Source organism: Ctenopharyngodon idella, chromosome 13 (genome assembly GCF_019924925.1).
Source record: "Ctenopharyngodon idella isolate HZGC_01 chromosome 13, HZGC01, whole genome shotgun sequence".
Taxonomy (NCBI): domain Eukaryota; kingdom Metazoa; phylum Chordata; class Actinopteri; order Cypriniformes; family Xenocyprididae; genus Ctenopharyngodon; species Ctenopharyngodon idella.
Window position 1 is genome coordinate 32,613,834 of NC_067232.1, and position 27,977 is coordinate 32,641,810.

A 27,977-nucleotide genomic window follows, 5' to 3' on the forward strand; every position below is an offset into this window, starting at 1 on the left:
AATATTCTCTCAATGACGTAGCCTATAAAGGGAATATTGGTGGAATTTGAGGGGATAGTGTGGAGCCTTGTCCCATCAGCTAAGGTGAGTGTGCATGAACTGAACTCTGAGGATATGGTGGATAATAGCAAGTTAAAGCATGTTTCATCACCCAGCACCGAGTTATGGATGTGATGGAGGTAAATATACTGTCTTCATGTTGTTTCTTTATGTTGTTTCAATTTAGAGATTAACTGTGAAATTATCACATATTTTAATCAATTTACAGCACTAGTCAGGATATTAATTAATATGTCTCAGATTGTGTTCATCAGAAAGAAGAAAGTCATATAGCTACACCTAGGATGGCTTGAGGTTGAGTAAATCTTGGGACAATTTTCATTTGAAAGTGAACTAATCCTTTAAGGGCTGTAGAAGAGAACAACACAAACCACTGAACTTTCAAAAAATACATTCATTTTAATTTTTATGTGCACCATTCCTTTAAGATGAGTTTCAGTACAAGTTCTTAGCATTGATTCATTACATTTGGTTTCTGCACATGATATTTCAGTAACACTTTACAATAAACTCCCATTAAACGTAAGTAAATGCATAACTAATAATAAAATAACAGTGAGCAAAACATTTGTCACAAAACAGTGTTTAATAATACAGAGCTATACAGTGCTTAATCTGTTTATTGTTAGCTCATGTTAGCTCAGGTGCATTAAATTATATTATCAGATAAAATTTTTGATTTCAATATATTACATACATACAGGCCTACATAATATATAACATACAAGATTAATAAATGCTTTAGAAGTTCAACATTTTTGTTCTTGTTCAAGTTAACAAATGGAGCTTGTGCAAAATGTTACAAATATTTTTCATAGCAAATGTGAGGAAAAGTATTGCACTGTATAGCTATGTTAAACAAACTACTATACAACAAGTTTAAAAAAGTTTTACTCAAACTTTACAGATATAAATGTGATATTTTACCTAAACTGTACAACTATACAGGATTTATATCAAAACGAAACATCATTTAAGGCAGTCCATCAGAGTTGATCAGGGTTTTACTCGGTCTTCTGATCAGTCGTGGCTTCATGTTGTGTCTCGACTGTCTTCACAGCTTCACAGTCAGTGGAAATCTTCCTCTCAGCGTCTTCAGATCTCTGATTCACTGGCGCCTGTATGTAGAGCTTTCCATCATCAGCCATGGAGCAGGACAATCCCTCAGGATTCACTCCTTCAGGCAGGTCAAACACCCGTCTGAACTCCTGGATTCTGCACGAGTACGAGCCTTTCCCGGGATCCTCCTGCTTCTTCTGGGTCTTTCCGCAGACCTGCAGCTTCCTGCCCACCTGCCTGACTGACAGCTCCTCCGGGGAAAAGTCGCGAGTGTCCAGCGTCAAAGCAAAGCGGCTTCCGTCTTTCTCCACTGCGCAGGAGACTGGATAGATCTCCTCCTGCTGCATCTCCTCAAAGATCTCGTGCTGCAGTTTCTCCAGGCTGCTCCTCGCCTCCTGCAGCACTTCTGCGTGTCTGTGAAGAGCTGTGATCTCCGGCCAGAGACTGCGCACTGGCCACTCGGTTCCCATCAGTGAGCTGAAGGAAGGCTGGAATCCATGCAGGCTCAACATGTTCAGGGTTTTGTGTTCTCGAGTCTCTCTGGTGTCGTCCACTCGTGAGGCGTTCAGATTTGACTCGAGTGCTGCGAGTCGCTCGGCTTTATACCGCGTGATCTTCAGCACCAGCAAGTTCATGAACTTTCCAGGTAGTTCCGGATTCGTCCAGTGGGGGGCAGAAGAGAGAACTGATGACGCCACACCTGTCACACTCTTATTTTAGATGAGGATTGGACATCGATTAAGCTGAATTTATTTATTTACTTTTACTTTATTTACTTTTACCCAGTTTACAGATAAATACAGAATTACTTATAAGTGTTACTTATAAGTTCAGTATATTATTTTAAAAGATATCAGCTTTAAGGGGCTCCAGCTGAAAAATATTGATTTTATCTGGCAGGAATAAAAGGGATCCATACCAGAATGTGGTAGAGTGTTTAGAGGAGAGGACTTTGGTGATATCAGCCAAACTGGAAACACTTTGATGAAAGACCGCAGAGACCTTCTTTCATCAATTTAAGACCAGTGTTGTGTAATAAGAAAAAAAAAATTCAATTTCAATTTGACTTCAAGGGGACCTATAATGCCCCTTTTACAAGATGTAATATAAGTCTCTGGTGTCCCAGAATGTGTCTGTGAAGTTTCAGCTCAAAATACCCCACATATTATTTATTATAGCTTGTCAAATTTGCCACTATTTGGGTGTGAGCAAAAACACTGCGTTTTTGTGTGTGTCCCTTTAAATGCAAATGAGCTGCTGCTCCCCGCCCCCTTTCCAGAAGAGGGCGGAGCTTTAACAGCTCACGCTTCGGTTGCTCAACAACAACAAAGCTGGAGAATCTCACGCAGCCAAAATGAGGATTGTCAGTAACGGTGTTCAGCCTTACATTGTTCAAACCGGAGTCGGACACTGATGGAGAGACTCAGGAAGAAGTTACAACATTTAGAATGAAACTGGACGTTTCTGAATGGTTAGTGGATAAATTAATGTAGTTGCTGTGGAGTTGATTCAACTCATCGACTAGCATGTGCCGTCATGTTAATCTTTGTGCAAATCCAGTGTTGAATTGGCCCTCGTTTGTGAAGCAGTCCGGCGTAAAATGACAGCATGATAACAACACTCTACTACAACAACTCTTCCTCTTCTCTAAAGCACCCCAACATGGCCTCACCCCTTTTGTTGTGTGTTCTCGGAAGAAGCTCGTTGTAGATCCTACCAGCCGTTTGTTGTAGTCCTTAAACAGATTTCTGTAAAAGAAAATATCTCCCTTTGCATTGAACTTTGAGCGTCGTAACTTTGCAGATGTTGTTTATGCTCAAACAGCAACATTACACACTAACTAAAGTTAAAAAAGTGAAATAATCAAGGACCCCTTTCAGGTACTACGCAACATAATTTCAATACATTAATGAAAAACAAGCAAAACACAATATAGCTCATTTATTTGGGTGTTCCAGTTGTCAGTAGACATGTTTCCTCACTGAATTTCACACAAACAAAGTGAACATTCATCACAGTTGAACTGAAACTTCTTACAGACAATCTTATATATATTGTATCTTTATCTTTGCAATAAGAGAGTAACAGATCTTACACTAATGAAAACAAAACGTAATGCTTTGCGCTGCAGTTAAGACTGAGGGACTCTAAAAATGTCACACCATTCTTGTACATTCATAAGAAACAGCCTGTGCTGGAAGCAGTAGAGAGGCTGGAGGGGTCGAGGGTCGGATTTCTGCATGCATCGCTTGGGTCGTCCTACAGCGGACGCTCTGAAAAGGCTGTGTAGCTCTTCACTCGTGCAAAAAACAGAGGCGTGTACATTTTATCCACATCGAATGCAGTGACAACTGTCTCTCCAGTTGATCTAAGTGAGGAAAGGAAAAGGAGTTTAGAAAAAATTTACACAATTCACACAAATGCTCACTGCCTACTGACTGTTCTGGATCAAATCTTCCAAGCAGTGCTGTTACTTAAATTCAACAGGTCCAGGAGACAATTGTTATGGGCCCAAAGGCTACAGGAGGTCCCAGGACCCCAGTTCGAAAACCCCTGCACTAATACATCATTATTGGTTGCGTGAACAGCTTCATTGGGCCTCATCAGATACCTGTGGGTGATGTGGCAGGAATGGTGGATCCACACCAGCTTGTTGAAGCGCTGCCGCCTCCCAGAGGACAACTGCAGTCCTACATGGAAGGAGCGCTCGGCTTCAGGGACGGGGTTCCGCCTGCAGAACCGGCTCCTCTGGTACTCTGCCACCTTCTGCTGAAAGACGACAATCAATCGGTTTATTGCTATTAAAACAGCAAACAAATAGAACAGCGCTGTTAAATGACAAACCAACCTCTTCTTTTCTCTTGGAGACAATGACATAAACTTTGGTTTGATTGTCTGTGTCCTGGGACAGCCGATAATGGCCAAACATGATGGAATCCATCCTGTGGAAATTGAAGCTTTTTAATGATTTAACCGTCAGGTCACATGAACAAGAATGTGTTATCAGCCAAGTCAAGTTCAGAGGTGTTATTTAGCCCCATGACACACACCTGGAGTTCCTGCTGCGCAGCTTTGGGACAATGACCAAAGGTTCCTCAGGGGTGGTCAACATCATGGCCTGACCGTCAGGGAAGAAGCGCAGGTACCTAAAAGATCAGGGACATTCATGAGATACTCCACTCAGAAATGAAAATTCAGTCATCATTTACACCCACTCATGTCCTTTCAAACATGCATGACACTCTTTCTACTGTGGAACATGAAAGAAGATATTTTGAGAAATGCCTCAATAGTTTTTCTTTTAATCCATACAATGGGTATAAATGGGCTCTAATACTTTGGTATTAGAAATTTGTGCATCACCAGATGAAATGCAGTGTTTCACGTTAATTTTTAGCATAAAAGGTCTCTAACGTTGCGTTTTGTGCCACTGCTTTGCCAAAGCATCTGGTTTAGTGTGCTTATTAAATGCAAAAGGTTGTGATTTAATTAAAGGTGAACTATAATGCCCCTTTTACAAGATGTAATATAAGTCTCTGGTGTCCCGGGACCGAAGTCCACCACTCATAGTCTCACAAAATCCTGTTGGAAACACTGGAAATGCATACAGGTTTGGAACCACATGAGGGAGAGTAAATGCTGACAGAACTGTCATTTTTGAGTGGAGTACCCCTTTAAAGCCCAGATCTCACCTGTAGAACTCCACCTGGTGCCAAGCCCTGTAGAAGCCATCAAGAGACTCCTCTCCCTGACGAATGTATGATGTTTTACTGATGTAAACACCTGGAAAAAATACCAGACCACAGTGTTAAATAAACTTAACACTGTATATGCTGCACATATTTAAGAAGACATACATAAACGCACACGTTTACCATCAAAGCGCACACGTGGCCTCTCCAAAAACATCTCTCTCCAGGATGAAAATGGCAGCATTTTGGTGCAGCTCCGCCCCCACACTCTCAAACAGGCAGACCGCCAAATCTCAGGGTCCCTGCAACAAAACACCCACAATTAAATGGCAAACGAATTTGTTTTTTGAGCACAACCTGCTATGATGCAGGGGGAGGCTGGTTTACTCAGATGATTGGTGAGTCTGTGAGCCCACCTTGCACAGATGTAGAAACCCCTGCAAACCAGGGAGAGCTGCTCTAAGGCTCGGAGGTCCAGGTCACATGACACCACCCAGCGGAAGATATACATGAGCACCTCAAGGGGCAGAGCTGTGGATATGAAAAAGGAACTGTCAGGGCAAGAAGAAAACTCTGGAAATCCAACCAGACCAGCTCCAGTGTGAGAGTTACCTGAGATGTGCACCTGCGATGTGTCTGTCTCAGGCTCACACAGCTTCATGGTGTCGTCCTCCAGCATCAGATGCTGTTGGAAGTACGTCAGTAGATCGTCTATCTCCCGATCCTTCTCGTTGTCCTCCAAGCTAAAGTGTATAAATACTTTTTTTTATTATTATTTTGATTCAAACCAATTAAGTGACAAATCATTCAGACTGATTTGTCCCATTTAAAAAAAGGTTTTCTCACAATTCAAACATTACCATGGCTTGCAAGCAAGCTTTACTACACATAAGGTTTACACAAAAGCGATATCTATCAAAAAATATATTAAAATGATCCAATATTTTACAGCAAAGCATGAATATAAAATGTATATTAACCATAAATTTGATAGTATTTATTAATTACTAATTTTTTGGTAACACTTTACAATAAAGTCCTATTATTTATCGTTGGTTAATGCACTAACTAACATTAACGAACAATGAACAATACATTTGATTCAGTATTTATTCAACTTTATTAACGTTAGTTAATAAAAATACAACTGTTCATTGTTAGTTCATGTTTGCTCAGATCCATTAACATTAACAGATACATCTTTTGGCTGTAATAATGTATTAGTAAATGTATGAATTAACATTAACTAAGATTACTAAATGCTTTAGAAGTATTGTTCATTGTTGATTCATGTTAACTAATGCAGTTAACAAATAATAACAAATGAAACCTTATTTTCAATTTTTTTTAATTAATTTCCATGAATTTTGCAAGGCTGGAAAACACTGTTTACAATTGTCCTACTATGCATCAAAGTTTTCCACGATGAGCACATGTGATCCGAGCACTTACTAGCTCCCACCCCGTTCCGGATCAGGAGTTCTGCTGTAGTTGATCCTAAACTCAATGTCCGGGACCAGCTGCATCGCACTCTTATAGTACTTGATGGCTGCAAAAAGTCAAAAAAGGAAAATTATACCTGCAGCCCCAGCCTTCACTTATAAGTCATCAATTTATAAAAGTAACTGGCTAATCTAAATAAATAAATGAATGAAAACCTTCATAAACAGCTCCATTCTGTTCTTCCTCGACTGCCTTCAGGAACAGCTCCCGGGCCTAAGACAGCACACATTCACAATCACTCACAATACAAGGTCAAGTGAAGCGAACTTTACACATCATCACTGCTGCACTCTATAAGTCATTTCTTTTCAAAGTATGTGTGCAATAACACACAGTATTAATATTCATGAATTCACACCTTTTCCTCTTTAGCTATTTCCTGTTTCCTCCTCAGTTCAGCAGTTTTTTGGAGACTTCTCTTTCCACCTGAGCTGGGCTGAAGCTCAGACATCCACTTGGCCCGAAAAGCACTGAGCTCCATCTGAAACATCAAACATCAGCTACAGATCCACGTCTAACAGGCACTGATAGATTATGTTCATAGAAAATTCAGGATTTCCACGCCTTCTGACCAATGTGCTTCCATGGCTTTTCCAGTCATTCATGAATAACAGGATTTTTGAAGTCAACAACAAAAAGCCTTTCAAAACCCATTTTACTTCTGTGATCAGGCAGATTTTTATGGAAGCTTGCGTCTGCTACAGAAATAAAAAAGGTCACTGCGACTTTTTATCTCACAGTTGCGAGTTATAAACTCACAATTGCGGGAAAGTCTGAATTGCAAGATATAAACTCACAATTGCGAAAAAAAAAATCTGAATTGCGAGATATAAAGTCATAATTGTAAGGAAAAATTCTGAATTGCGAGATATAAACAATTGCGAAAAAAAGTGTGAATTACAATATAAACTCGCAATTGTGAGAAAAAAAATCTGAATTGCGAGGGATAAACTCGCAATTACGAGAAAAAACCTGAATTGCGAGATAAAGTCAGAATTACGAGATATAAGCTCGCAATTGTGAGAAAAAGTCTGAATTACGAGATATAAACTCGCAATTGCGAGAAAAAGTCTGAATTACAATATAAACTCGCAATTGCGAGAAAAAGTCTGAATTACAATATAAACTCGCAATTGCGAGAAAAAGCCTGAATTACGAGATATAAACTCGCAATTATGAGAAAAGGTCTGAATTATGAAATATAAACTCGCAATTGTGAGAAAAAAATCTGAATTGCACGGGATAAACTCACAATTACAAGAAAAAAACCTGAATTGAGAGATAAAGTCTGAATTATGAGATATAAACTCGCAATTATGAGAAAAAGTCTGAATTATGAGATATAAACTCGCAATTATGAGAAAAAGTCTGAATTATGATATAAACTCGCAATGCGAGAAAAAGCCTGAATTGCGAGATAATAAACAATTGCGAGAAAAAATCTGAATTGTGAGATATAAACAATTGCGAGAAAAAAAATCTGAATTGCGAGGGATAAACTCGCAATTACGAGAAAAAAACCTGAATTGCGAGATAAAGTCTGAATTACGAGATATAAACTCGCAATTATGAGAAAAAGTCTGAATTGCGATATAAACAATTGCGAGAAAGTCTGAATTGTGAGGGATAAACTCGCAATTACAAGAAAAAAAACGGAATTGCGAGAAAAAGTCTGAATTACGATATAAACTCACAATTGTGAGAAAAAGTCTGAATTATGAGATATAAATTCGCAATTGCGAGAAAGTCTGAATTACGAGATATAAACTCGCAATTATGAGAAAAAGTCTGAATTGTGAAATATAAACAATTGCGAGAAAAAAATCTGAATTGCGAGAAATAAACAATTGAGAGAAAAAGTCTGAATTGCGAGGTATAAACAATTGCGAGTTCCTATTACAGAACTGCGAGTTTATATCAGAATTTCAATATATATTTTTTTAATTTTTCAGAATTTCAATATAATTCAGAATTTCAAGTTATAAACTCGAAATTGTGAGAAAAAGTCTGAACTGCGAGTTATAAACAACTGCGAGTTCCTATCTCAGAATTACTAATTTATACTAGTCCGAATTCAGAATTGCAAGTTATAAATTATGAGTTTATATCTAACAATTATAATTTTTTTTCCACAATTCTAAGTTTATATCTCAGAATTCTGAGAAAATAGAACAGAGTTAAAAAGGCGGAATTACCTTTCTTATTTTTTTATTCCGTGGCTGAAACAAGCTTCCACAGATTTTAGTGAAACAGGATTTTCAATGAGAGAAAAAAAAAGGTGGTGGGAGGGGTTCAATAGTAAGAGGACATGGTGACATTAGCCATAAAGAAAAGTCGTTTTTTTTTTTCTATGAACTAACATGTAGTAATGATTTATGCACAACCAGGAAGGCGCTTTAAAAAAGTAATTAGGGTCAAATTTGATTTCATGCTCAAAATAATTGCAGATTTTCATTGTTAAATCAGGTATAAATCCTTGAAATTCATGGGCTTAAATGATTCACTGATAAATTCACTGGTATAAATGATTATACTTTATTCAATGATTAGACATTACACAATTATAATAAGACAGAAAATGTATTGAGATTTGCAGCATTTTTCCAAGTGAAGCAGAAAAGTAGAGTGGGACTTGATTTTATCCAATGAGAGTCGACTGGATGCGTTCCAATCCAGAATGGAGAGATGGCCGGAGGGGAGGGGTTAAAAAGTAAATGGGATTTGTGATGTCATCTGAAAGGGCAATCATTTCAGAGGTGGAGTAAAGTATTATGTTTCATTAATTATTATCTTTGGAATAACATGCACTGATGTATTGTGCACAATAAAACCAGGAAAGTGTTTTAAGAAAGTAAACGGGATCAATTTTGGTCACATGCTGACTCATATTTCCAGGTTTCCAATAACCAAGATGTAGGAATGAGTTCAATTCTAAGTATTTGAAGAAAGCAATTTATTACATAAAGACATCTGCAACTTTATTTCATATGTATTCTTAAATATAATAATAATAATAATAATAATAATAATAATGAGGAGACCAGGTTCACTAACTTGCATATTAGAATCCTCTGTATTTTCATCTTCCCCTTCTTCAACAGTGCCATCAGTATTTTGGTTGCTTTCAGCCTAGAAATAACACATATTCAGTCACTTCACCTGATATGTTAAGTAGGTAAAAGTGCAAACAATATAAAAAGACGTGACGTAGATCAGAAAAACTATAACCACGTGGTGTTAAAAATAAGACTGACCAATCAGAGACTAGCAGAAACCTTGACATGCATTAATCACTAGGACCCACCTGAAATATTATTGCACTAAATATTTAAAACACAAATAATCGACTATCAAATTAAATTATTATGCAGTGAACCTAAATACAAGTCCAGTTTCGTGATTTGCTAAACTTTGTGAACATGCATGCATCAATTTGCTCATTTTTTTAAATGATGGACATAATGCATGATTGTTATTACATGCTAAGCGTTTAAATAATTATTTAAGACTGTTATCCAGTAAAAACAACTCAAATGTGTGTGACAGGACTATACTACGTCATGGCTGCTAACATGCTAATATTAGTTCCTGATTAGCAGCCCCGCTAATCTTAGAAACAGCTTTTACTGACCATAACAGCTTATTTTGCGAGCTCTTTTAATGTCGCGTTTAAAGACGTGCTTTCAACGAATGTTTTACAGATCACGATCAGAGAAGCGGACGACAGAGCGGGCAAATACGCGAGCTCGCCACACGGCAGCCATCACGATGAGTGTGTGACAACAGCGCTCGCGGAGACGCTTGAGCTGCTGCGGCAAAACAACATCCGGTCTGTGGTTTAAAAATAAAAGTCTAAAAATAAAAGTCTGCCCGTCTGCTATTTGAAGGCTGCATACGTCATCAAGGATGTCTTATTTAAGAAAAAGGAACGTAATAAAATTGACTGTTATTTCTCGTGAGGTGTAAAATACTGTCATTTCTTTCTTACTTTGCGCTCTAACGGTTACTTTTTTATAAATGAGACCGCCTCGATGACGTATGCAGCCTTCAAATGTGACCTCCGGAGGACGCAGCCTTTACATTAAATAATTTTGATATATGAATGTATTATTCCAATGAAAATAATAATAATAATAATAATAATAATAATAATTTTACTTTTATTGTACAACTTTTTATTATTTTGGGGAAATTTCATATACACAAGAAAAAATGGTCAGAATCCAAGCCAAATTGTATTCATTTTCTTCAGGAGACTAAAGACTACTGCAACAGTTTGGAGAACATTATAAATAAAAAAGCAAGTATTACCTCATATTTTTAAGGAATATTCAGTTTTTTGATTAATGAATTAATGGTTTGTACACTGGCATTTTTTTTTTTTTTTTTACTGTGTATTAATATGTAAATTTCTGTTTGTTATTGTAGATTTCTCTAGTTAATTAAAAATAAATAAAAAAGAGGACGCAGCCTCCGAAATGAGATCAAATTTAAATAAAAATTTTACTACTCTCAAATTATTTTTCATGTGCACAGAAAAAGACAAAAATCATTAAAAGCCATTCTTTAAGTTTTACTGTCAAATTTACTTGTGTTTTCATGAATCCTCTAGACGACTTTGGAAATAACGGGATAACTCTATCCTCAATCTGTTAATGTTTTGTTTATTAAAGTCAGCATCAAACAGAAAGTTGCAAGTCTTTTCTTCAATGACGTATCCGAGTGAAACAGCTTCAACAGGAAACGGGAACAAGAAAAATGTAGGGTGGGACTTGATTTTGATCATCGGGAATTGCTTGGGTGGTTGTAGTTTGCTATTGGTCGATCTCATGTGAGTGACAGGTTGCCCCGCCCCCGCGCCAGTAAACACGTCATCGGAGAAGAGATGTCGCTGCAAAGAGGGAAGGAAATTTATTTTGATCACGAGGTCACACGAATTAAAATAAATAAATAAATAATGTGCACAGATGAATCATTTATCATATCACATAAAAAACAAATAACAAAACAAGAATGGTCAATTTTGATTTCATGGTGACTTTAAATTTGCCAATTAAAGGGGCATATAAAAAATAAATAAATAAAAAAAGGAAAATAATATGACATGACGTGATATAATCATTAATCATTACGACTAGAACTTTAATAAAAATAAATATATAAAGTATACTATGGCGAAAGATTACCTCATGAATATCATATAATTGTTAAATTTGCTTGGTATTCTTCCAATGGCAAAGTTAGAAGTCGTATATATTAATTAGATAGTAGTGACGCTGCGTTATTTCCCTCCACCAACGAAGGCGTGGCTTATGAATATTAATTACTAATCCTTCGCCATAGTAGCTTTCGTAGCTTAATTCGCGGACGGGAAGTAGCTGGACACAAGGGCTGCGCACCCACCTCACAAATCAGATGCGTGCTCTAGAATGCAGTTAAAACCCTAGATGTCCGCTTTAATTTTGTCGAAACAATATTTTCTTTACAGCAGCGTTACTAAATACCAGCGGCTTCCCCGCATATAATAATAACTGACGCACAGTGTGACGCATGACTGTTGTTAAAGTGAATCATCTTGACTGTAGGGATGCTGAGCCTTAGGCAGGAGGCCTGAAACCATCATTGTTATTCCACGTACCACCATATCATTTGTCTATCATCATCATCAGCGCAATGGAGGAGATTCTCCGCAAGCTCCAGAAGGAGGCATCGGGCAGTAAACATAAAGCGATCCGGGACTCATGCAGTGTCGCGTGCGGTAAGAAGATGCACCTGTTTGTTGAGCGTCTGTGAGGAATGAATGACTGACATGCGGAGAGGGACGAGTTCAGCATATTAAAAAAATGTTTTAATGTTTGAGAACAGCAATATAAGTATACAGTCAGAGCTCAAGAGTGCCCGCCTTTCACGGATGTTTATTTACAGCAGCTGAATCCTAATGTAACAGCTGTTACAGGATGTGTCGACCTTTTCTGTCAAATTGCACATGAATTTTTTAAAACCGCATGAAGCATGGAATGAAAACATGCAAACTGAAATAAAATGAAATAGTTTTATTTCCAGTGGGCACTCATGCAATGAGCCTACTGTATATGCGACCTGTGTGCATTTGAACCATGTGTATTTGATTATTATAATGTTCAATGGTTTGGCTTTAAACCTTTTTATTTCCAAAATTCATGCAGTCAAAAATGGAAAAAGTCCCATGGCAATGTTAATAGTGTGTTTTTGGACATGCACTATGAGTAGCCTACTTTGGAATACCATGCAAATTCAGTCATGAATATGTTAATCATATGAAATTATGATTTTACCATTATTGAGGCATGGCAAAGCCACAGAACTTTTAAATGACAGTCTGTAAGGAACCTTCTACTTTTTATTGGTTAATTTAATCTTTTAATGGTTAATTTAATTTTTAAGTGACTATAGTATCTGGAGTATAGTATGATCCAGAAATGTATAAAATAACAGCAACATTATTATTATTATTATTATTATTATTATAAGTAGTAGTAGAATATTTGGTGAAAATAAACAAAAATGTAATTGTATTAATAATAATAAATGATAATATTTTTATTTATTGTAATCTTTAATATAATACATATTAAAAGTGTTATAGATGACTCGTTCTGTGTTTAACTAATAGTCTGTTTAGTGGATGGGCAATAGCAGCTTCAGGTCCATACTATACAATAGTTTAAGATGATGTGGAGCTTCATGCACTTAATTGACCTTTATATCACGAACTGTCAGTCATGCTGTGCCAACAGACCAGGGGCTCAAAACTGATGCTGTGCAACTCTGGCTCATTTTACAGGATCAATGAATAGCTCAGATGACAGTATAGCAAGGCCTGATCTGAAATAGTTTTTTAATGTGAAGTTGATATAGGATTTCTGTGCCATTTTTGTTTCACTTTGAATTAGGGGTGGGTGATATGACCAAAATATTATATCATGATACGAGTAATTTTATTTCACGATAATGATATATATCACAATATAGTTATTTTTGCTTTTTAAATAAGGTTTTTATATCATCCAAATTTTTGATACCATTGAAATTTCACACTTCTTGTCACCAATTTCAATATCACACAAAAACTAATACTGACAAATAAACAGTCAGTGATAAAATAAAAACAAAGAAATGAATTACAAGCAATAGACCTACCTGAAAAACTTCAAGCACTAGAAATAAGAAATACTAGCCTACATAAATTGCAGGGCTCCAGACTGCGGCCGGTGCGACTAAATTTTGTTAGAGGCCATAGTATAAATTTTGTTAAATTTTGTCACACAAACAGCACTGACGTGGAAACCAGAAGGAATATTGAGCCATGAATGAAGTTATATAAGGCTCTCCAGTCCACAAACAAATCACCAACATTCACCATGGATTTAATGTAGTAACACTAACTGTACTATACACTAACTGTAACCATGGTCCCAGAAATAGTCAAATGTTTTTACATTATTCATTTCAGGGTTCATGCAAACTTTTTGAGAGTGACTTTTCAAGGACTTTTTCACACCTTTAATTTTAATGTTATTATAATTTTATGTTATTTTAAATGTGATTTGTAAAACTAAAAGTTAAAAGATGAAGGAAAACTACGGAGCCCAGCACATGACATGCAAGAAAAAAAATTAAATAGTGCGCATGATTTACTATTTCGTTCCCTCGATTTACTAAAACGTGCGCACGATTTACTATTTCGTTCCCTCGATTATAAATCGAGGGAACGAAATAGTAAATCGTGCGCAATATTAATTTTTTTTTTTCCAGCATGTCATGTCCGGGGCTCTGTAGAAAACTAATGCTTCGTGGCAAACTTTTATTTAAAAAGACATGAAATTACTACTATAACCAGTAGATGGCGGCAGAAGAGCACTTATTGGCTTATTAGCCATTTCCACTCCCTAGTATATGGAAAAGTAGAACTTCAGCTCCATATAATAAATCCAGTGCAGCAATTTTTTTTTAAAGTATACTATGGCGAAGATTACTTCATGACTATTATTAATATAATTGTTAAATTTGCTTGGTATTCTTCCAATGACAAAGATAGAAGTTGTATATATTAATTAGATAGTAGCGACACTGCGTTATTTCCCTCCACCAACGAAGGCGTGGCTTATGAATATTAATGACTAATCCTTATACTAATTTTATGTTATTTTAAATGTGATTTGTAAAACTAAAAGTTAAAAGATGAGGGAAAACTAATGCTTCGTGGCAAACTTTTATTTTTATTTACCACTATAACCAGTAAATGGAGGCAGAGGAGCACTTATTGGCTTATTAGCCATTTCCACTCCTTAGTATATGGAAAAGTAGGAAAAGTCATACAGTCTCATGAAAAACTAAAACTTTTTCAAATTGTGAATAAATTACACAGAAAGCAAGTAAAGAGCGCTCCTTTTAAAATCACTGAAGCGGTCGGTCAGTTCAGTGTGGTACATTTAATAAGAGTAGAATATTTAAATTTTTCCTTATAAAAATTTGTTTTTTGCACATTACTGTTGTTAATAAAAGTTTTTTTTAATAATTTTAGATAAAATAATTTTTTTTTTATCTGCACCTTAATTCAAGCTCAGTGCTTTACTGTCAAATTTCCAATTAATAAACATGTAATATTATTAACTGCACTTATTAATGCAAAACTATAGTAGTATGATATTATTAAAGTGAGACAAAAGTGATTCAGTCAAGGGCATTGAGAGATTTTCTCTTTTTTTGTTGTTTGATTAACATTAATGACACAGATGGCAGCAGGTTTATTAGGCTGCTGTCACTTTAAGACCGAATGCACTGATCCAATATACTGTTACACATGCGTTTTCTTTCTCAACTGTTTACGTTAACTTAAGACATAAATGACTGTGTTTACGAGGGTACTTGCAAAGATGGGCATTTTGACACATAAGTGAGTGTGTATTTAACCATTGAAGCCTAATTAGGTGGCAAAAATAACTCAGTTCAGTACTCGCGCGCTCTGAGCATCAGCTTCATGTGTGCGTGTCTCTCAGAGAGTGCTCAGAAACCATCTCTCAGCACGTGCATATAGCGAAATGAGTTCTCTTTCACTGCTTGTTGTGTTTCAGCGTATTAAAATCACTTGTTTTCAATCCGCAATGCTTTAAAATGCATGCAAATAATAAGCTTTCATGACGGCACAGCACAGCAACGTGGCATAACTGTGATAGAGACGATAGTCCAATATCTCTACACGTTGACAAATTTCTACCGTTTAATCGTGTCTACCGGTATATCGCCCACCCCTACTTTGAATAGTTAGGAATGATGGGGTTTCAGAGAATGTTTATTCATATTGAAAGGATGTTAATTTGTTTGGATGTGTTTAAGTTTTTTCTTTTGGTTTTCTAATTTTATATAATACTGTCATATAACATTTTATGTGGTTGTACAGAGACCCTTCAAGCTCAGAATGGATCGGTTAAAATCCCACCATCTAAACTCAGGCAAGTGTTTTGATTCCATATGCAATATTTGTATTGTCAGCATTTGTGTTTTCTCAGATATACTTTGTCACATAATCTTTATGATCCATACAGACATAATCCATAAAAGACAATAGACAAGCACATTTATTAAGTTTTGCATTACATTTCCTATTTTTAAATCTTTCATTTGTACACAGTGAAAAGGCATTAATAAAGTATTAAAATGACCAAATACATAAGAATTTTCCCTTAGCAATTTTCTGGCTATACCTTTGAAATGGGATTTGCTTTTTTAGCTTCTTCTATATTTATTCATACATCAGGTGCCTTTATTCAAAGGGTCTAACAAATGATCTCTGAATCATCAGAGGCAGACAGTGACACTAGAAAATGCTTCAATACTCTTCTTGAGTCTTATCTTTCATGTTCTGGAGTGTAAAGTGTGAACTATTTTTGTTGCAGAGAGAAGTGTTTCTTCCCTCTTCAATTGGCACTGGAGTCTAAAAACACTAAACTGGCTCAGACGGCCCTCACTGGAATGCAGGTGTGTGCATTACTAAACACTTAATGTTTAAAGACATATGAAATTATTTAGGTATGCTTAAGATAAAGCAGGACCCAATATATTTTGTCTCTGGTTTGTTTAATGATATTTGCTAAGCCAAGCAAAGCATGTTAAACTTATAACTCATTTCGCAATGTTTGTACATGGACATGAATGGACCATATCTTGGGACCAGAATCTCGCAGAATCTCGCCATCTTTTGTTTCGGGCCAGTAAGCAACCTCCCAGAACACCTTACCAACTGCATAGCAACGTGCTAACAACTATCCATAACACCCCTGAAGCCACATAGCATAGTGTATATTTAATTAAAGGTGCAGTAAGTGATTTCTGAGAAACCCTGTTGCTATTTGAAATCAAGCCAAACAAACACACCCCTCCCTTCATTGCTCTGCCCAAAAATGCACAAACACGCAATAGAAGAGTGGATAACTTTTTATCATAGCTGAAGTAAAGCAAAATAATCCTTCACGAAAAATAATACAAAGATGACGAATGAACGACAAGGAAGAACAAAAAATGAACATACAGTACACAAGAGTATATACAAGCAAGAGCTGGTTGTTTGTCAACGAGCCCAAAAGGGCCCAGGTCCCCCCCATCATGAGTGGACATGCCCCCTACTGCTGATTGGCTCACTCTCTCTCCTCCTCCATTACAAGTGGATACACCCCCTACTGCTGATTGGCTCACTCACTCTCCTCCCCCATCATGAGTTGACACGCCCCCTACTGCTGATTGGCTCACTCACTCTCCTCCGCCATCATGAGTTGACACTCCCCTACTGCTGATTGGCTCACTATCCTCCCCCATCATGAGTTGACACTCCCCTACTGCTGATTGGCTCACTCTGTCTCCTCCCCCATCTTGAGTGGGCATGCCCCCTACTGCTGATTGGCTCACTCACTCTCCTCCCCCATCATGAGTTGACACGCCCCCTACTGCTGATTGGCTCACACACTCTCCTCCCCCATCATAAGTTGACACTCCCCTACTGCTGATTGGCTCACTCTCTATCCTCCCCCATCATAATTGTTCACGCTCCCAACTGCTGATTGGCTCACTCTCTCCTCCCCCCTCATGAGTGGACACGCCCCCTACTGCTGATTGGCTCACTGTCTCTCCTCCCTCATCATGTGTTCACGCTCCCTACTGCTGATTGGCTCAATGTCCCTCCTCCCTCATCATGAATGGACACGCCCCCTACTGCTGATTGGCGCACTATCTCTCCTCCCCCATTGTGAGTGGACACCCCCCTACTGCTGATTGGCTCACTCAGTCTCCTCCCCCATTATGAGTTGACATGCCCCCTACTGTTGATTGGCTCACTATCTCTCCTCCCCTGTCATGAATGGACATGCCCCATACTGCTGATTGGCTCACTGTCCCTCCTCCCTCATCATGAATGGACACGTCCCCTACTGCTGATTGGCTCACTCTCTCTCTCCTCCCCCTTCATGAGCGGAAATGACCCTATTGCTGATTGGCTCACTATCTCTCCTCCCCCATCATGAGTGGACACCCCCCTACTGCTGATTGGTTCACTCTCCTCCCCCATCATGAGTTGACATGCCCCCTACTGCTGATCGACTCACTATCTCTCCTCCCCCATCATGAGTTGACATGCCCCCTACTGCTGATCGACTCACTATCTCTCCTCCCCCATCATGAGTTGACATGCCCCCTACTGCTGATTGGCTCACTATCTGTCCTCCCCCGTCATGAATTGACATGCCCCATACTGCTGATTGGCTCACTATCTCTCCTCCCCCATCATGAGTGGACACGCCCCCTACTGCTGATTGGTTTACTCTCCTCCCCCATCATGAGTTGACATGCCTCTTACTGCTGATTGCCTCACTATCTTTCCTCCCCCATCATGAATGGACACGCTCCATACTGATGATTGGCTCACTGTCCCTCCTCCTTCATCATGAATGGACACGTCCCCTACTGCTGATTGGCTCACTCTCTCTCCTCCCCCTTCATGAGTGGAAATGACCCTATTGCTGATTGGCTCACTATCTCTCCTCCCCCGTCATGAATGGACATTCCCCATACTGCTGATCGACTCACTATCTCTCCTCCCCCATCATGAGTGTTCACGCCCCCTACTGCTGATTGGCTCTCTCTCCTCCCCCATCATGAGTGTTCACGCCCTCTACTGTTGATTGGCTCACTCTTCTCCCTCATCATGAGTTGACACACCCCCTACTCCTGATTGGCTCACTCTCTCTCCTCCTTCATCATGAGTGGACACTCCCCCTACTGCTGATTGGCTACAAGTTTGTTATGGTGCTCGGTCCAATCCACTTTCAGCAGTGTTTCTCAGAAATCACTTACTGCACCTTTAACTTAAGTAATGTTAATATAGAAAATGTCTAAAATCTGTTTTTTCCTACAAAGCTGAAGGTGATCTTTTTCACTTCCAAAAACTGTACATTTAACAGTATTTTACTGTAAAATGACATGATATGTCTCATTGGATCTACTACAGTAGATCTGAACTTACCTTTAACCAATTAAAAGGTTTTTACATTTTAACAGCTTCTAAAATTATGATCATTGTTTTTACAGTGAGTGCCTAGCATTGTGGTGGCAAGTTTTGCATGCAACCACTCACATTTGATACATTTATAATTCAGCTTACAAACATGGCAAGATGACCAGTGTTCATTTTTTTAAAAATGTTTGTTAGTTCATGCTCTTCTCAGCCATTTTCATGTTTTGCTGTTGTCCTGTGGCTTTGACAGAAGATCCTGTGTGAGGATTGCTTTGTTGCTGTGGAAACGGAGGTTCCAGAGAAGCAGTTGTTGAGTCAGATCCTGGAAGCCATCAGGGTGACGCCCGCTCTACATGAAGACCTGCAGGTGGAGGTCATGAAGGTCCGTGTTTCTCTGTACCTTCATCATGAGTGTGTGTGATGTGGTTTGTGGAGAAAAGATTTGCCCAGCACCGAGCTCAAATAGTCCGTGTCAAAAAATATTGTGTTGCTTAGCAGGCTTAATCAATTCGGTGTCTGCTCTGCACGCGTTGTGTAATTGGATGGATTTGCAGCATTACTGGCACACATGTGTCTCTAGATACACTGTGTTCCTCATCTCCTGTTTCTAATACTGAAGTGTTGAATCATTTTAGGTAAAGCTGATGCCAAAGTGGCTGTTATATTAAACGGCTAATGTTTTGTAGTTCCTTGTGTTGTAGGTCCTGCTTTGTGTCACCTACTCCTCTACCTTTGAGATCAATGGGCACAACATCTTGAGAATTGCTGAGGTAAGACATGCTTTATTGACGTTTGACTGACAGAATGAGGCAGCGAATCGCAAATTGCTAATCTAAAGTGAATCTGGCACCCCTCTCATTGAAGTCCTTGTCAAAGGACTATTAAAGACTGCTGCTCTGTGAAGCTGTTTAATGAGGACGATGCAGCAGTTTGGTCACTACTTCAGCGTTTTGGGTCAAACTGGTACAGTGGTGTTCCACAAAACGGTTGCGCTTCACTTAGGGTGACCAGATGTCCCGGGAAAGTCCCATATTTCAGCTACATTTTTAGTGTCCCCAATTATTATGAAAAAATCATGTTTTGTCCCGTATTTCTTCTTTTCTATATTGTCTTCATTGCTAGGTGATCATAAAAGCGAGTATTATTCTTCTGCCATGCGAGAATAGCCTAAACAAATGTAGCCAATCTCGTCATACTATATTATGGAGAACAAAATTACCATCCAATCACAATTTGTTATCGTTAACTTACAGTTAGTGAAGGCAGGATATTAGAGACCGCGGAAGAGATCACAGACGCAAAGATGTCAAAGAAGCCTGTGTGTACATTTAACAAGGATCTTCAAAAAGTTTATGAAGTTATTATGCACAGTAAGTTGTGAAAAAACAACTCAATGTGTTATCGCACAGAATGACACACCAGAAGCGCTCTCTCAGACAGGGCGAAATACCGAATTCAGTTCTCTTTGCGCCTGAATGGTCAAATACAGACACAGTTCTCAAAATGCCCCTCATGTGGAGTATCTCACGTAAATACAATCGGCTATGGCTTAAGAGAACGCAAACAGCTTGGTGAAAACCGGATATGTGCAAAGGCTATAGATACAGATCCATGAAAGAGACACGTGTCAGTGTATTAGATCCAAGCATTCGGTCTTAAAGTGACAGTAGCCTAAAATACCTTGAAGACGTATTTATTTAATTTGTATCTCTATCTATTTTGCTGATTTAAATGGATAGTTCACCACAAAATTAAAGTTATGTCATTATTTATTCACCCTCATGTCATTCCAGACATGTATGACTTACTTTCTTCTGAGGACCACAAAAGAATTGAAATATGTCTCAGTGTTTTTTGTCCATACAATGAAATTGTGTTGACATGGGGTCAAATGTCATTTTGGACCCCATTGACTTTCATTGTATGGACTAGTGGTCTTCTCGGGTCCTAAAATCTGTACTCAACCCGAACCACTTTTTAAAAAAAAAGACTGATCTGAGACAGACCCGATAAAATTAGAACCAAGTCCGACCCTACCAGACAGCATTTAGCCTATTTTCTGGACCCGAATGTAAACGCCATTGACGTGTGCACAGCCTGCAGCTCCGTAGTCAATCAGGAAAAATCCTGGTGTCCTGCTGACTGATCTGGCCGCTGGTCCATTACTTTCATTTATTTGTTTACTTATTTATTATTACTTTATATTATTGCCTGCCTGGTGGATACAAGTTATTTCTGAGTTCGGCTTTCAATTGTGACCAGTGGATTTGGATTTGCTAGTGTTGTCTGCAACGCCATTAACCTCATCTCTGGTGAAGGGCTTCTGCACACAAAAAAGAAAAGCCTGCATGAATAAACAGCATAATGAAGCAAGTGGCTTTTCCTGATGGATCTCATAGCTATAAGATTAATTTCTGTGTACGAGGTTACAAACGTTTGTTCCTTTTCAACGTGCGTTTCTCAAAAATGCACTTGAAATGAGCACACAAGTACACTCTGCAAGTACCTCATTACATCCTATAACTTTTGGCTTAATGTTATTTACCTGACCATAAGATGATTAAAGTTTATTTTAATCCATACTGACTGTGCTTGTTGAAACGGTAGGCAATAATGTGGAGCAACTGAGTGCAAATGTGGAAGCAACCTTGCATATAATCAATTGCAGGGTGGATCCAGAGAGAACTTGTGTGATAATGTTGTCATAGAATTGTTTTAAATAATAAAATTTTGTTAATTGCCCAGCATAGTTTAAAATAATTCGGGTCTTCTCAGTTCTGTTCGGAAAAAGCACATTTATTTTAAATTACCCGAGACCACTAATACTGAACCTGACCCGTGTCCGAGGCACTCATCAAAGTTTTGGACCCGAACCTGCTCTGGTTTTGGGTCGAACCTCGGGTTTTCGGATCCAAGTGTACCCGTGAAGACCTCTATTATGGACATAAACAGTTGAAAAATTATTCAATATATCTTTTTTCGTGTTTTGCTGAAGAAAGAAATTTGTGAATAAATAATGACAGAACTTTTATTTTTGGGTGAACTATCCCTTTAACGACCCTAGTTTTTTGTTTACCTGAGAGGCAAAATAAGCTGAAAAAGATGTAAGACTAAATGAAGCTGAATCTGACCCATCTGACCCGCCTAGTATCAGAGACGGCTCTGGTTCTGTCTATCTGAATCTGAATCACAGCTTTAAATCTTTGCCATTGTTATGGTGGCACTTCAGTGCACAGTCAGTTTTCATTTTTTGGGTGAACTAACCCTTTAATTGTGAAATTTACTAGTAATTTTTTATTGAACAATATTTTTTCAGTGTATAAATAGTTATTGAGGGTGGTTGTGTCTTTGTCACATTTTTAACCCCATAATGCTGTGAGTGCACTTGTTGCTTCACACCACTGTTTTTTCCCCCACTAATTGTAATTTTAAGAGAAATTTTAGATATGAACAATGCATGCAGATTTTATGCATTATGCAAATTCAAAGACTATCAAAGAGTTGCATGCTAAGTGATCAGATCTCACACTGCCTGTCTGTGTAGACTGGGTTTCTCCCCCTCCTTTGTGTGTCTAACTTTATTATCTTGCCCCTGGTTGGCCATAAACAGCTCATAAAAGCACATCATCATGTGTAAATGGGTCTGGTAGTGCCAGACGTCTCTTATTTTCACACAGGACTGTTCTGAGGAGCCCCAGGGAGCCGGCCATACAGAACGAGGCTGAAATAAAGTATGTGCAGTCATACGTCAGACTCAAAGTATTTGGACACTGCATTTGATAAAAGAATATCAAAGCAAGTGTGCTTATTTTTAGAAAGGGATATTCCTCTGCAATTGTAATGCGTGAAGTGGAGGCAAAGAACCACCGGACATGAAGCGGTTCAAATGGTCCAATGTACAAGTTAAATTCAAATGGTTTAATGTACAAGTTAAACGGGACCTAATGTAAGTTTAATGTAAATTTAAAGTTAAATGGGACCTATTATGCAAAATCCACTTTTACATGGTGTTTAAACATAAATGTGTATTAGCACCCTATAATGATAAAAAATCCATCCACTCCTTTTTTTAATCCCCATAAAACCTCAACAGTCTGATAGATTTTTTGAGCAATGTGACGTCACGTTGCCCAGGCCCCGCCCACAACTGCTGATGGACTCTTCCTTATTAGCATAGTTTCTGCCCTGAGCGAGTTGTACACTGTCCGCCATTGTCTCAACAGCTGTAGCAACAAGAATGTCTGCTAAGCGATTGAGGTGTTTTGTTGATGAATGTAAGAGTGAACATAACAGTCTTCATGTACTCCCGACATCAGAGCCGCTGAACGCAGTGGATTAGTTTTGTTTTTGAAGGGAATGCGCCACAGATCTAATATACACATGGGATTTCTGTCCCGCTGTTTACATTAACAGACATAACTGACTGTGTTTGTGAACTTTGTGTGTATTTGACAGTTTAAACACAATAAGACATGAAAGAGAACTTAGTTTAATACTCACAAGACGTGCCGTCTGACAGCCAGCTTTCTGTGCGTGTACGTTCAGAAAACGATAAATTAGAAATTTAAACTGATATAGCTTTAAAACGCATGCAGATAATAAACTTTCATTATGATGAAGAACTGCAATGTTCATGAGAGTGATCGCAATATAGATGATAATCAAAACCAAACAGATGTTTTGTTAGTATTTGGCAGAGTATCCGATGCAGGCAGGAGATGTTGAAGGAATCGCTTTCCTGGAAAGCGGGCGGGGAGCAGCAGCTCATTTGCATTTAAAGACAGCATGTTTTTCCTTCCACTCAAAAATGTGGATTTAAAGCATGGTATAATAAATGATCTGGGGGGTATTTTGAGCTGAAATTTCACAGACACATTCTGGGGACACCAGAGACTTATATTACATCTTGTAAAAAGGGGCATAATAGGTCTCCTTTAAAGCTGTTATTGATGTTTGCAGCACTAAATTTGACTGGAAGGGTTAAAATGGCAGTTATTTTCGTGAGTTATGGCTCATTAGATCTAATATTCTTTCTGCTTTAAATCAGACACAAAGATAAATTATTGCTGTAAAATTACATTTATTTGAATTAATTATCGAGACAGATGTGTGTGTGAATTACCTGTGTCTGTGCAGTGTCTCTACACACATTGAAGCTGTGAGTTTAATGAAAAACAGCAATGCTACTCCCTCACTGCTGAGAAATGTAATGTAGCCATTCAGTAGCAAAGCTATGTTATTAATATAAGTCATGGGGCAGTGATGATGATAACAAGTTTCTGTGCTCCTGAATGTTTCTGTGTGTGCAGCGTGATCTCCGATCTCTGTGTGTGAGTGAAATGTGTGTGTGTGTGTTTCAATGAAAACAGCACATTAAAATAAAACAGTGATTAAACTGACTGGAACTATCTGTGCATTAAGTAAGTAATAAGGTACGAGAGGCTGTGCTGTATCGTGAATAAGTCACGGCTGAAGGGTGTTGTTAGGTACGACGCGAAGCGGAGTAACCCCTTCAGCCGTGACTTCTTCATAATACAGCACTAGCCTCGAGTACCTTATTGCTTTTATAAAACAGTTACCACACAATACAAATATTAAAGCCAGAAATATCAATGCAACTTTCATGAAGTAAACTTTTCCTAAAAACCTTCCTTCCACCGGAAAAAATAGTCCCTGACCGTGAACAGCAACAGAAGTTACAGTTTCATGCCATTAGATGGCAGCAAAGACTGTCTTTATGAGTGAGTCAGTCAGTAGCGAAGACTTTTATATTGAAAAGACTGAATTGCAACTGACAAATGCTTTGAGTAGTGACTGTCAGTCACGGAAAACCCCTTAACTGTTAAAAGGATAAGATATTGCAGCGGACATTTAAACAGATGTTTTATTATGAACATAGGACTGACCTGAAGGAAAATGCTAAATCTGAATGCAGGTAATAAACTCGCTCACTCGATCTCTTTCTCACAATACTCTTCTACAGTAAGCTTCAATGAACAATATCAATTGAGAACGAACAGTTTATGTTGCTAAGAGTGGTTGTTAAGAGTGTTGTGTAGTGATACACAGAACCGTTGGGTGAAGCGGTCATAGCCGTGTTTTATCGTGAATAAAACAGCTATTGAACAATCAGAATCAAGGACAGGAACTAACCATTTTATAAACGGTTTTAAACCATGACAGACCATGGTTTACAGAGTATCACAAGATAACAACATAATTACAACACAATTGTGCATTTCACAAAAGTTAGTTTGTAAGGTATAAATAATAAAACAATTGATATAGCTACTGATCTAAGTAAAGACAAATGCTGTTTGTATGATTTATGGTTGCCAAACGTAAATGGAACTTGTCCAGAGTTAATGTGATAAACTACGCCTGTGGTTACTCCCACTTCATACATCCACTAAAAACCCCCTTGACATCATTTGATTAAAAGACATTGCAAAATGGGTTAGAAATATGAATTTAGTTCTGAGAAAAGCTCTAGCTGTGTTTGTTTGCAGATGGCACTTGGTTTGATATATTCTATTTAATGCAAAGACATGCAAATGTTTGTGTCCAGATATTATTTTGGGGCCTCTAAATGAGTTTGACTGAGCGTTTTGATTTTATGTAAGGTAGTTGTTTTTTATTACGTGTCTAGAATGTCACAGTATCACACGATGAAGCCCTCACCCCCAACATCTCACTTCTGTCATGAAACAAATTTTCCAACAGTGTGTCATTCGTTGCTGTGGTTACAGGTAATCGTGGTCACAGATGCCACGTCTTAGATCCTTTTTCCACGACCAAGCATGACAGAGTCACACAACAGCAGATGCTCTGCAGTCAGTCTTTCTGTTTGCTTAATGAAAGATTCCACTTCAGGGTCACTTTGTTGATCAGAGACAGGCTTAACAGAGACCTTTCCACATAATAAACACATGCTCAGCAGGATTATTAAGGCCGAGCACCGATGGTGTGAGGACCCTATTGTAATTGCTCGGTCAATTCTTCTTCTTCTCCGAAATTAATCGCATTTTTGAGGGCCTAAACAAAATTCGATGTTTCACCATGAATCTGCCCCAAACTGCCCCGGATCTGCCCCATACTTCACATGTTTTATTAGAGTCCTGGCCTGAAGACATGCCAATATTCAGTTACAGTCATAGCGCCACCTGCGGGCAACAGGAAATGTCATGTTTTACACTGTGATTAACTCCTCATAGAGATTTAACCAGAACAACATCATATTTGGTCAGTCTAATCTTAAGGCCTTAGCGATGTTAAATTGTGAAGATCTAGAGTTTTCGTTGAAGGGCGTGTCCGTGACGGCCTGACAAAGTTTGACGTTTCGTCATGAAAGAGGAAGTTGTTGTAAGTCAGGCATACAATGTCCGATCTGCCCCAAACTTCACATGTGTGAGAAGAGTCCTGCCCTGAACATATCTACATGACAATATTCAGTTATAGTAATAGCGCCACCCACTGCCAACAGGAAGTGACATGTTTAACACTGTGATGCACTTCTAGCAACATACTAAAATATGCAAATGAGTGCTAAACATGCTAGAAACATTCTAAAACATGCTAGCAACATCTAGCTGAGTGCTAAAGCATGCTATTATCGTCATGAAACAGGAAGGTGTTGTAACTCAAGCATACAATGTCCAATCTGCCTCAAGCTTCATGTTTGATAAGTGTCCTGGCCTGAAGACATCTGCATGCCAAAATTTAGTTATAGTTATAGCGCCACCAGCTGGTAGCAGGAAGTGTGGCAAATACAAATGACTGGTGTAGTCCTCCTATATTTATATATTTAAATGCATATTGCCAACCGTGCTCTGTTTTCCTAAAGCCACCGGGTGGCGGTGGCACGGGTGCGAGGGCCCTTTCATCACTGCTTGCAGCTTTAATTATCTTTAATTATTCTTTCTTTCTTTCTTTCTTTCTTATAGATTGATGGCCAACTGTTTTAGTGCCCTTGGGTCCAAGTTGTCATGAAATAAAAATTCCCTTATCTAAATGCATTTCTAAATGAATGCAACAACAACAAAAAAAATCTGTTGTATTTTTTTCAAAATTCTGTGTTTTCCATTTTCCTTTTCCTGATTTCGGTTTAATTACATTTTGATAATCAAAATTCATGTCTAAGCATTTGAATAATTACTCTCTTTTTTCTTTTTTTTTTCTTTCTTTTTTTTACAATAATAAGGCCCTATGAAATGTGTTATTTATTTTTTTATTTTTTTTCAGAAATTCTGTGTTGTCTATTTTAATTTTCCTGGCTTGATGATTTAATACAAATGTATAAAATGGTAATCAAATGAAGGCATGAAGCAGTAACAATTTAATAAAACTTTTAAAATGTAATCAAATGAAAATGAACAACTCATTTTATTTTTGGCAAACACAAAGCTGCACTACAAAATATATTTATAATAATTGTAGTATTATTATTATTATTATTATTAATAAAATAATAATAATAATAATAATAGAAATACTGTATATACTGTACAATAGTAATATGTTTCTGTCACAGTTTTTTTTATATTGATGTGTTGTAGTGAAGAGCAATGGGTTTCTGTGTGTATCTGTCTTAGGGCTGTCGCGGTTAAGGAATTTCCCTTGCGGTATTTTTGAGTGGCTCAATAGCGCGATTACCGATTATTACCGCCATATATATATATATATGTATATATGTATGCATGTAAGACCCTTATTTTGACATTCTGTTCTGTTTACTTATATATATATATATATATAACTGCACGTTCAAAAACGCTGATTCATTCAAAGAGAGATATAAAGAAACAAGCTGTTGAAATAATTTTAAGTTTGAGCGCCACTTAAGGCTCAGCTGACTAGTAATACATCGATGCAAAGGCAGAGATTTTGCTATCTTTGGACACAACCTTTTTCACGAATGTCTCGGCCTGAAGGACAGACGCAGGTAATCGCACGCGCTCAGTCAATCTCTCTCACATTCTGATTAGGCTTTTTTAGTGCAAATCTACGGAGCCTCTGTACAAATCACTATGGTACACATTAAGCTATCATTATTAACTTATTTAATATTTAGTACACATGCATTAAGCGTAAAACGAGAAGGACATAATCCTTCAAAAAATAGA

General features: G+C 38.0%; 3 protein-coding genes across 12 annotated transcripts in view; 1 reads left to right on the plus strand and 2 right to left on the minus strand.

Moving 5' to 3' along the window:
- The window catches only part of fbxo9 (F-box protein 9), a 165,845-nt gene extending 155,701 nt beyond the window's left edge, over nt 1–10,144 (minus strand). For 3 of the 9 annotated variants that reach the window (XM_051916208.1, XM_051916207.1, XM_051916205.1), the window contains exons 1-12: nt 9,946–10,144; nt 9,369–9,443; nt 6,673–6,795; nt 6,470–6,527; nt 6,264–6,360; nt 5,424–5,554; nt 5,228–5,342; nt 4,995–5,113; nt 4,812–4,902; nt 4,170–4,265; nt 3,968–4,061; nt 3,731–3,885 (exon numbers count right to left, since the gene is read on the minus strand). In XM_051916208.1, coding sequence (XP_051772168.1) covers nt 3,731–3,885; nt 3,968–4,061; nt 4,170–4,265; nt 4,812–4,902; nt 4,995–5,113; nt 5,228–5,342; nt 5,424–5,554; nt 6,264–6,360; nt 6,470–6,527; nt 6,673–6,795; nt 9,369–9,443; nt 9,946–9,948 — 1,157 coding nt within the window. In that variant the 5' untranslated portion in view covers nt 9,949–10,144. Of the gene's footprint in view, nt 1–3,045; nt 3,488–3,730; nt 3,889–3,967; nt 4,062–4,169; nt 4,266–4,811; nt 4,903–4,994; nt 5,114–5,227; nt 5,343–5,423; nt 5,571–6,263; nt 6,361–6,469; nt 6,528–6,672; nt 6,796–9,368; nt 9,444–9,945 lie in introns of those variants that run through there. The other 6 variants (XM_051916203.1, XM_051916202.1, XM_051916201.1 and 3 more) reach the window with 4 other exon arrangements.
- LOC127524578 (heat shock protein 30) lies at nt 435–1,847 on the minus strand. Its single transcript, XM_051916218.1, has one exon. The coding sequence runs from the start codon at nt 1,752–1,754 to the stop codon at nt 1,065–1,067; it is 690 nt and encodes a 229-aa protein (XP_051772178.1). The 5' UTR covers nt 1,755–1,847; the 3' UTR covers nt 435–1,064.
- A 1,527-nt stretch (nt 10,145–11,671) lies between the features above and the next one.
- arfgef3 (ARFGEF family member 3) overlaps nt 11,672–27,977 on the plus strand; it is a 58,487-nt gene continuing 42,181 nt past the window's right edge. Inside the window, exons 1-5 of one of the 2 annotated variants that reach the window (XM_051916177.1) lie at nt 11,672–12,072; nt 15,754–15,809; nt 16,254–16,331; nt 19,106–19,237; nt 19,557–19,625. In XM_051916177.1, the coding sequence (XP_051772137.1) occupies nt 11,988–12,072; nt 15,754–15,809; nt 16,254–16,331; nt 19,106–19,237; nt 19,557–19,625 (420 nt within the window). In that variant the 5' untranslated portion in view covers nt 11,672–11,987. Of the gene's footprint in view, nt 12,073–15,753; nt 15,810–16,252; nt 16,332–19,105; nt 19,238–19,556; nt 19,626–27,977 lie in introns of those variants that run through there. The other variant, XM_051916176.1, reaches the window with a different exon arrangement.

Coding starts and splice junctions, on each gene's coding strand:
- LOC127524578 (XM_051916218.1), bottom strand. CDS start 1,754: ATGAACTTGCTGGTGCTGAAGATCACGCGGTATAAAGCCGAGCGACTC.